At 40.1% G+C, this 10572-nt stretch overlaps 2 protein-coding genes across 2 annotated transcripts in view; one reads left to right on the forward strand and one right to left on the reverse strand.

Annotated features, from left to right (window-relative positions):
- Positions 1–2529, reverse strand: part of tial1 (TIA1 cytotoxic granule-associated RNA binding protein-like 1) — a gene marked incomplete in the record, with an annotated part of 9993 nt that extends 7464 nt beyond the window's left edge. The window contains 2 exon segments of the mRNA XM_024296823.2: positions 1807–1903; positions 2217–2529. Coding sequence (XP_024152591.1) covers positions 1807–1903; positions 2217–2245 — 126 coding nt within the window.
- Positions 2530–4994: 2465 nt separating this feature from the next.
- Positions 4995–9450, forward strand: bag3 (BCL2 associated athanogene 3). The gene is made up of 4 exons (XM_024296821.2): positions 4995–5388; positions 6539–6877; positions 7197–7529; positions 7614–9450. The coding sequence occupies exons 1-4, from the start codon at positions 5218–5220 to the stop codon at positions 8307–8309; spliced, it is 1539 nt and encodes a 512-aa protein (XP_024152589.1). The 5' UTR covers positions 4995–5217; the 3' UTR covers positions 8310–9450.
- Positions 9451–10572: the final 1122 nt, after the last annotated feature.

Consider the following 10572-nt stretch of genomic DNA (forward strand, 5'->3'; position numbering starts at 1 on the left):
TTTTTTTTTTTTTTTTTTTTCAACAAAACTTTGGTTTTACACAAACACATTACCTTCTGTGTCAGCCTTCATGACTGGGCGGTTTAAATTAATGCGCACCGTAGGAAAAAAGAAGTTTGCGGCGGTGAAATCAAAAAGCTGTCACAATTCCTGTGTTTGTAACTGTTGAGATTACAGGAGCGGGAATTTGAGCGCGTGTCTGTGGTTGGAACGCGAGCGCGTCCATGACTGGGAGGAGCGTGAAGCAAAAGTTTATAACTACACATGACATCACTGACATTAATGAAGTTATGTTGCATATGGGGATCTTTTGTACCGATATTTGCTGGTTTAGTCGATGTTTATATTCACAGGTCTCACTCTTTTTTGAGCGGTTCGGTTCGGGTCCAGCATGCAGCCTTGCGGCTGTAGTGGACCTGTAACTTTCTGGTTCTGATGGGCGTTGTGGTGATGATCTGTGGTTGATCTGCTGCTGGAGATTCCAGAAGCAAATGGGAGCTGGTTTAAATTTTTCTCCTTTTTTGTATTTAATGTTTGTCTTTAAATTGTAAAGCACTCGATGCAACACATGAAAAGTGCTTTTAATAAATAAAGATTGATCGATAAGTTCAGTTTGTTGAATAATAACCAAATAAAGTCAGATTATACTCATTTACTTTCTGTTCTGCCAAATGTCAATATAAAATGTGAACAAGTTTTAAAATGAAAATCACAGCTGATCATCATTTACTGAGGGTGAAAATGAACAATGATGCTGTCCAGTTGCAGGAAATTTAAATCACTATAAATAGCAAACTAACAAAACACTAAAAACAATCAGTTTGATTTGTAATAAAAGCATCATCACAGAATGAACTAACAAGTTACCCAGGTTCTGTCTCATCATGTAGCAAAAATAAAAAAAAGCCAAACGCATACAGTTGTTTATGTTTTTATTTTTCTATTATTAATCGAGACGTTCTTAGAAATATTCAGGATATTTTGTTCTGATGTATCCAATGCTATTGCTGTTAGTATGACATACCACATATGCAGTACTTTTGGTTTCAAACAAAAAATAGTTGCAATACTATTTCAACTATTTTCTTTTTTGCAATATTATTACGAAAGCACAATTTTGGGCTTATATGTTTAAAAGAAAAAGTCTTTGACCCGTTGTTTGTGAATTACATTTTTTTTTCAGATATATTTAATTTTTTGCATCAAAGTTCACATTACAGCTAGAAGTGGCTGGTAGCTCAGTTGGCTGGTGTAGGACCAGTTTCCAGGGCAATTAGCTAAAATCCAGTGATGGTCTTTAGACAAGACCCTTCATGCAGCTGCATAACTTGATCTCTGTACCTTAAAAATATAGGATTGTGTCAGGAAGAGCATCCAGCGTAAAACTCTCTGCATAACCACCGTGTGAATCAGTGAAAGCTGATTCACAGTGCTGATCCCTGACAGGATAAGCCGAAAGGTTAAACGACAACAGTTGTTAAGGAGAAAATTTTGAATTGGCACTTCAAGTCATAAACGTTGCTGACCCCTGGTCTAAACAAAATGCTAACAGATTCTACTTTATCAAGGGAAAATCCTCTGGATTGATTTTCAATCTGCAAGAATCGACTTTTGACATCTATTTATTTATATATATATATTATTTACACGTATTTTTCACGTCCAGAAAAAACTAAATAAATCAGACATGCGTGCTAAAATAATCCAGCAATCTAAATAACAACCAGTAATGTTCTATCATTTGATTAAAAAATAATATTAGATTGTTGTGTTTTCCGTGAATGGAAATAAGTTCGTGAACGATACCTCTGTGATCATTTTGCAGCTTTTGCATGGTCCGATCTGGGTGAAGAGCTGCAGGATCAAAATTTCGGTAACGTCTCTAGAAAGGTTTCCAACATACCTAAGGACAAAAAAAAAGCTACTTAGACTATTTACATATTTAATTCCGGTAATACAAGTCTCTAATAAGATTAAGATCAACATTTTCGATTTAAATGCAATTGTTTTACACTCAATTACAGGCATTAGTTTATTCATTTATATTTATCCTCTTTAACAGTACTTGTATTATTACTTCCAAAGAATGTACTAGTCGTCCATACATTTCCGCTACATAGGAAAGCTATAACACACCGGGTTATAACATTGACAAGCTAAGCTAACCACTAGTTCCAGATGTTAGCGAACATTATGAAACAACCAGAAGAGCTTACAGTGTTCTGGGGTGGCTTTCGTCGTCCATGATCGATGTTGAAAATCACTGGGTCATAAAAGTGTAGCTGCTTAATACTTAGCCGTCATTAAGCGACACTAGTGTAAAATACAAAAGCAGCTAGTTACCCAGCTCAGATGCTAGCTGACGGGAACAGAGCGTACGTCAGACCATGAGTTTGGGTCGTGCGCATGCGTAAAAGCCTGTCATACGGAAAAGGTGAAGTAGCCTAAATTTAAACTTTTGTAACTTTTATGGAGGAATACAATAATAAAAAAACGCAGGTTCAATTATTTAAAGTTGACATTTATTTAAGGGAGATGGTATCAAACAGTGAGTGGATTTTTTTTTCTGACGTGACGTCATTTTCGTAGGAGATTTAAGCGGAAGTGAGGGTGCGCTTGTTTTAGTGACCGATGACCGTCTATAACTGGAACGTAGAAGGGATTTCTTGAAACTCGGATCAAGTGTCATCGTGAAAGGCAGCCATGTAAACACGTTTTTAAATACCCATTCACGTTGAAAATATTCAGCTTTAATGTCTTGACTTTTTATTGAAATGTTTATAAATACTGTGTGCCTTAAAAAGTTGAGGTTCATGTAGTCCATAATGTTTTTATTTTACAAGTTACTTGTCCAACATAATACATTTATGTAAAAATTAGAAAGTAAAGAAACGTTTTAGTTCACACAACACTAATGTTATTATCCTGACAATAAAGTTATGAATTCCAGAGAATTTACGTTAGTTATTTTTAAATGGACTTAACCCTTTAGGTGCAAATAGTTACTGAAGAGGTCCTTTTGGACAAATTGGAAAATTATGTAAATACTTAGAAAAAAATATCTGAAAAGCTATCAAAATTTGATCTTCTTTAAATAATCTAAGTCTATCCGTCGTATGAAATTTTTAATTTTTACAGCAACTATTCCATAACTGAACTTGCCCAGTCAAATGCGATAGAATGAAATATTGTCTTTGTAAATGACTTAATAATAAGAAGAACAATAATGTTCTTTTAATAATTATTTAACTTTATTAATAAATTGAATTATATTCCTATGATCCAAACAGATTGATCTGTCTGAGGCAAGTTGTTAATCGAATTTATCTATACCATAAAAAAATCATTTAAAAAAAAGACAAATGTATCATCAATATTGGAAAATACCATATGCATTGAGACACGGTAGGTTTATTTTACTATAGCATAAACAAAACCATGTGTCATCACAGCGGACAACTCGTGATGGCAGAAAAAAATAATCAAACCATCAGCAGTGCAATGTCTGGACGCTTTGAATTTTGCAAAAACATGTAAAGATATAGTGTGGTAAAATGTTCTAATAATGTTCCATTTGTTCTATTTTGATGTAGAAAAACAACAATGCGCTGAACTTTATTAAAAAAAAAACTTTGAATGGATTTGTCAATAAATCTTTTTTAATTGTTTGTTTGTACTTACAGTATATTTAATTTACTCTTGATTATATTGCAAAATTCTGGAAAACTTCACCTGTACTGTTCATTATCTGGGTATTTATCTCTGAGTCACACTGATTGTTTTGACTAAAGATGTCCTGGATCGATTTTAGCTCAGTGAATTGGATTGTTCAAAATGAATCAAGATCGTTTTAGACGAATCATATCAGCAGCCACGATATGAATGGAATCTTTGATAAAATGAATTATTACATCCCTAATTATAATTATACTATTTTATTATTTCCAATATGCATAAATTAGGCTACTCTCCTTTTAAAAAGCATTTGACATGATTTAAACAAATATGAAATGATTTATTCATAATTTGAATAATGATGTTTGAGTTTGAAAATCAAGCAGTTGTTTGCTCCACAAAGATACACTTGTAATGACTCCTTTGTGCTCTTTTTTATATTTTAAAATTAGATCATACCAATTTTCAATATTTCTTTAACATAAACATTAGATAGCATCCACTATAATTTATATTCGGAAAGGATAAAATCTATAAAACCTTTATGAAGCATATTTCTATTGTTAACACTGTAAAACTAAAGTGTTTTTAATAAACAACTAGCCTCTTTGTGGGGGAGTTTTTATTAGAGCAGTAAAAGTTAACGCATTAACGCACCCGATTAACAAAAATAAAAATGAACGCATAAATATTCATTAACGCAAATAAATCACAACTCACAGAGCAGCAGTCCTTCACCTAACCTCAGCCGTTCAGGCTTCCATTGTGTGCATTAAAACACTTAATCAGGTATTATCTCACATTAGCTCATGGTTATTTACAAAAGAAGTTAATATTTAATAGGTTTTTAGTACTTTAATATTATTATTTTTATGGTTTAGATAGATTTTTCACAAAAATCAATTTAATTCATGGTCCTGAGCCTCAACTTTCTTGGAGTAAGCCCTGTAGACATATAAGTCTTACTAATTAAAAATAAACGTTCTAAATGTGTTTTGTGTGATTTGCAGATAACTGGTTGCCAAATAATGTAACAAAAATTGCGATTAATCGCGATTATTTTTTTCCCTAAGGTATGCGATTAATTCAATTTTTGTAATCGACTCCCCGCTTAGTTTTTATGTAAAAGCCTTGATGGCTTGAGTGCTTTTCTTTTTTAAATAAAACCTATAATTTGAATAGCAATTAGTAAACAGAACTTTCAATCGTGTACCTCTCAGGAGTCTGACTGTATTTTTAAACATATTTTGCTTTTTTTTCTCCCCTCATCTCTTTAGGATTCTGAAGTTTTCTCTGGAGCTCTGTGGTCCACAAACAGACTTTTTCAGGTTTAATTGCATTCGTGTAAACCCTCGTGGGTTAATTGTCGTGGAGTCTCCGGCGTGGATCTGCAGCTCTGTCCCCGCCCGCCGCTGCCTGCCGCCCCCACCGTTAACCCTGCTATTTCCAGAAACTTCCAGCCCACTTCCCCACGTCACTCCACGGAGTCTTTAAAGCGTCCGCCGCCCGTATAAAATGTCTTAGTAACAGAGCGCGAGCATCATGAACGCCGTGAAGACACGCACCCCCACGCCGACCATGGCTACCAACGACAGCGACCCCCTGCCCCTCGGCTGGGAGGTAAAAATCGACCCCCAGACCGGATGGCCGTTTTTCGTGGATCACAACAACCGAACCACAACCTGGAATGACCCGAGACACGTCACGAGAAAGGTAACTGAGCGCGCGGATAAAGTTGGTTCGTCCGCGGGGAGCGCTCGCGGATGAATCTGCGGTCGTTGCGGGCCGTCACGCGCCGTTTTCTGCGGGTTCTGTTTTTATCTGTGGAATATTCTATTGTCGGTGCCCCCCTCTCCGGAGCCTCCTCTAGCGGCTGATCGGTCCCGTCATGTCCTCGTGTCATCATCTAACTATTATTACTCGATGAGTCACCCTGCAGTATGTGACGGCCGGTGCAGGGGGGGGCTTTTCACGCGGCGTTTTTCAGAATAAAGGTCATTTTCCCAGCAGGGACCGCGGCGGGTCTGCTGGGATCTGTAGCATATAGAATGTATAGCAGGGAGCTGGGGGGAGAGGAGGGGGCAGACAGGAACCGCCTTCCAAAGTTAGTGTCCAGAGGAATCTGCTGGAAAGACACAGCTGCTGTGGGGGGGTTAAAATGGGTGCAGTGGTGCGGGCTGTCCCGGGCAGAGGGCAAAGGGTCGTTCACGGTTATCCAACAACTACAGAGTTCAGGATGAAACGCCAAAGGGTGACTGATTATTGCCCGGTTTCCTTCAAGTTTTGGTCTCCTTTGGTTGGGTGGAGGAGGCGGAGGCTTCCATCAGACCTGTTGCTCTGATCTCTGTAGTTCAAAGTTCTTCAAATCATATATCTTCTAGTTTTCATGATCTGGATCACAGAAATCACTTTGTTAAAAGAACAAGCTGAGTTTGTCTCTTCAGATTAAAAGTTTTTCCTCAGTGATGGTTGGCGTGTTGAAGGGTTAGAGGGTGTGCCGCTCCACCACAGGGACATATCTTCAGGATCACAGAGTCAAACTTGCAGATGCCTGACGTGAAATGCCCAGCAGCTTAGGAGGAGCAGAGGTTGTTCCGTCAGGGCAGCGTTACTTTTGGCAGCTCGGTGAGGAAATGTGAGGCTTTTAGAACCAGGACGGAGGCTTTTAGAAAAGTTCATCAAACGCATCATTATCTTTCAAGAAGAATGAAATATGGAAACAACATTAAACTGATGTTTTGTGAGCAGCTGTAGTCTTTATTAAGGTAGAAAAGTGTTATAAAAGCATCATTTAAAATAAAAATAAAAATTGTTAACTGAATGTTGTTTTTTCCTAAATTCTTTTCCTCTGCTTATATTTCAGAGTCGAGAAGTTTCAGCAAATGGACCCAACATACCTCCAGAACAACATCCTCAAGAGACCCAGAAAACTTTTACCAGGGAGATGAAGCACCCTATTCTCCGCCCAGGTTATATCCCCATCCCTGTCTTCCATGAGGGTGCAGACCTGAGGCAGCAGCAGCAGCATCCCTGCTATTCGTACATCCAGCCAAGCACAGCGCCGAGTGTCTGGACTGAAGTTCAGGCTCCGTCTCAGACTTCAGGACTTCACGGCAGGCCCAGATCCCCCTTGCATGTGGCCTCAGACAGCTGCTCTTCTGAGCCTGGAAGGGTCAGCACCCCCACCCAACCAACCGCAGAGGTACCAGAGACAGTTAGCTTTTTACGTTTTAAAAAATAACTCGCAGTAGGTGAAATCTCCAAAGTACTGATCTTTATTTTTTACAATAATTTTAGATGCTTTAAGGCAGTTAAGCTCCTCACTAGTCACTCTTTTCTCTCTCGTTTCAACTCTCAAAGTTAAAACCTTCATAGAGAAATAAGTCCAGGATTATAGAATGAAAGAGACACCACAAAAGGCGAACAGCGATATAGCGATGGACTGTTTAAAAAGAACCCTGTAACATTTGTACTGGAAATATATGGTGTTCATTGTGTGTTCTGAATGTGTTGTTGCTCAGGTACACACAGCCACACACCACCAACCTTGTCGACCCAGCAGCACTGGTCTCCAGGCCGGTTATATCCCTATTCCAGTCATCCATGAGGGTGGAGGGGGCCATGGTCAACCTCAGGTAAACCCTGCGGTCTACTCTCAGCGTGCCCCCTACTCAGAGCCCTACCAGCGCCTCCAGACGGATGAACGGCCCGCCTACTCTGCAGCGCAGCCTTCTCGCGAAAGTACTTCCCCAACGCTGTTCCCGCAGCACCGGGATGCTGCTTCTGTTCACCTCCCACCTTCGTTTAGGAGCCAGTCACCGACTGTAACGCCGCTGCAGGGAGACAAACCACAGGTGGGTTTTCTAGTGTTTTTGTCTTTGCCAGGTTGTCCCAGATTCTGACAGGGAAATGTAACTTCTTTATTTTTATCTTCAAAGACTCAACAGAACCTCCTCACTAGAGACACGGCCCAGAAAGTGGAGCAGGAGCTGCAGAGACCAGAGAATCTGCCAAATCCTCAAACGCAGCACACAGAGGTGGATGCCCAAAAGCCTCAACAAGTTCCACATTTGGAGCAGCCTCAGTGGTTCCAGCAGCCCCCCCCACAGACTCAGTCCCCACAGCCTGAACACTTCCAGCCCCATAAGCCTGCACAGCCACAGCATCATGTTGCAGACATCACCGTTCAAATCCCTCCAAAAGCAGAGGTTCAGGACGCAGCAGCTACCCCCCCTGAAGCCCCTGCAGTAAGAGCAGAGGGGGATCAGGGCGCCGTTCATCCCGGCTTGGCGAAGGTTCAGCAGATAGTAGGACGGGTGGCGAAGCTGGAGCAGGAGGTGAAATCTTTCAGTGGAAAGAAAAATGATAAGAAATACTTGTTGTTGGAGGAGCTGCTGACCAAAGAGCTGTTGGCTCTGGACTCTGTCGACCCGGAGGGACGCGCAGATGTGCGGCAGGCCAGGCGAGACGGAGTTCGACGGGTTCAGACCATACTGGAGGGGCTAGAACAACTTGAGGAGCAGCCAGCCAAAACCACAAGTGAGACACCGGCGGACGGTGACAACCCAACAGGGAAAGGAGAGTCCGGCATGGTTTCTAAGGAACATTATGTGACGGCAAAGGAGATCTCCTAAAGACTTCAGGAGGAGGGAGGATGCTGACGGACTCCTCCACCCTAAAGCTTTCGTGGAAGCTGCATGCGTTCAGTGGTTGTATGTTCCTTCAGCACATAACTGATGGTAGCTCAGTGCAGTTCTGTTTTTGAGCCATTGTTCTTGCCGTCAGTGTCCTTGTAAATTTGACTGCGACCATTAGTGAGGCGTTAACAGCAACCGCTAAGCAAATTTAAGTTTGAATACGAGGCCTTTATTGCAGCATCAAAGAGAAATACGAGTATTTTCCTAACAGATTCTATGTGTAGTGGCCTTTTGTCTCACTGAAAATTGTGTGAAGCTTTTTCTAAAGGAGTCAGCACATGGGTTGGTGCAGATGTTGGAGGGCTCTGTTCTGTCATTTCTGCTGAAAACAGCCATGACGGAGCAGCTCTGTCACAGCACACAGTGAAATGTTTAGTACATGCTGCTTCTTGGTGCACTGCCTTTGGAGTTGTGTTTGCACTTCGTCATCACTGAAATATGTCATGCTGAAAATCAGCAACACGTCTTTGAAGGATTATCATTTAAGCAAGTTTGGATCTGTTGGTATGTGAGTTGGTTCACCTAAACCCCAGTAAAAATCTTTCTATCAATATATACAGTATTTTGCTACAGTTATGAATGTTTATTGACCTATGGAGGTGAAATGTGTCTGTTTGAGACGTGAGACAATCAGCGTCGGCTGCTAACAAAACCGACGTAACGACGGTCAGAATGTTTGTATGATTACCAAAGCCACAATCTGTCCTAGTGTTAACACCATAATGGCTTCAAAGCCTTAAAAGTGCCAACATGACCAAACATTTCAGCACGTCAGTGCGAAAAGTTCTCCTTACTTTTATGATAACCCACCCTCTGGTCCTGGACTAATAATCTGCTTCTACGGGATTATAGATTGTGGCTGATTGAGTTTTACGGTTTGATAGCAGTTGGCAGAAATCAAGTCACACTGGCTTTACTGAAAATAAATGTTTGAAACACTTTGTTCCTACAGATTCTTTTTTTTTCTTTTTTACAATATATTTAAATGTTTTGGTAATTTTGTGTTGCGTGAAAACAACAACTCGAATAAAGAGATGAAGCCTGACAGCTTTAAACTGTTTCCTTCCTGTCAAATACATTTTCATATTCTCTGGTTATTTCTTCCAAGTGGGTGGAATATATTATACTAGACAGCAAAGAAAACATTACGTCCTCTGGTAGGAAGCATCACAAAATGGGCAAATGTAAGGATTAGACTGGGTGTGAAGAGGTTAATGTACAAATGCAGATCTGTTTGAGTGGTAACTGGTCAGCAGAGGTCTCTGTTAGAGGTGGTGCATCAGCAGAACAATGGAAATCCTGCATTGTGGTCTGCTGAAGCAAAGACAGGCCTGTGGGGACTGACAGAAAACACCTTTAGCACAAATGACTGAAAAAGTGAATGTAAGGATAGACTGGCAAAGCCAGAGAAATTCAGAATGCTTCAACTGATCCCTGCCATACAGCAGGAGGCAGATTTCTGATTCTACAGTGTCAAAATCTGTATTTTTTCCTTTTATTTTATGTGTTATCCTTGTCGACTTAAACAAAGCATTTTGTTTCTCTGATCAAATCAACTAATTTTTCAGTGTAAAGATAAACATATCAAATACAATTAAATAAAAGGTTAAACACACAATTAAAGGAAAAGATTTTATAAGTCAAGGAGTCAAACATGTTTATAGTGAATTGGTGGTCTTAAGTTATGTGAGGTTAGCCCCTGCTAACCTCTGTGTGTTCATTGATGGAAAAGAAAGTGATCAAAAGACTCAACTGTAATTTAGTTAATTTAATAAATGTTGCATCAAGTTTGTACCGAGATCTACGGGTCTCCAGGCATGCAAAGACAAAGGCCTATAAGATAAGGCTCACTTATATATGTTTGAAGGCGGGCTTTATTTGGCACCAGACCAATGTTCGTCAGTAGAGAAGAACCTCCAAAAGCCTTAACACCTTATAAGGTCATCTTCACCAAACCTACATCTTGAGTGATCAGTGTCCATGGTCCTGCTCCTGCCAACAAGGTAATTTATGGCTTTGTTTGTCAGTGGAAAAGTACTGATTAGGTCCCTTGAAGCTCCCACCTAACTAATTTTAACAGGTCTTCAGCTCTGTGTGGGTTAATGTAACAATGCCTTCATCAATGTGTTAATGACAAAATCTAAAGGTGTCAGTGGCGGGCCGTCAGGGCCTGCAAGGCCTTCTCTGCTGGCCTAAAAAT

This window comes from Oryzias melastigma, linkage group LG15, assembly GCF_002922805.2.
Source record: "Oryzias melastigma strain HK-1 linkage group LG15, ASM292280v2, whole genome shotgun sequence".
NCBI classification, from domain to species: Eukaryota; Metazoa; Chordata; class Actinopteri; order Beloniformes; family Adrianichthyidae; genus Oryzias; species Oryzias melastigma.

Excerpts from the sequence above, each read along its gene's own strand:
- bag3 (XM_024296821.2), top strand. The coding sequence starts at position 5,218 with ATGAACGCCGTGAAGACACGCACCCCCACGCCGACCATGGCTACCAAC. Across the intron at positions 6,878-7,196 it reads CCACCCAACCAACCGCAGAG|GTACACACAGCCACACACCA; the intron begins GTACCAGAGACA and ends GTTGTTGCTCAG. Across the intron at positions 7,530-7,613 it reads TGCAGGGAGACAAACCACAG|ACTCAACAGAACCTCCTCAC; the intron begins GTGGGTTTTCTA and ends TTATCTTCAAAG.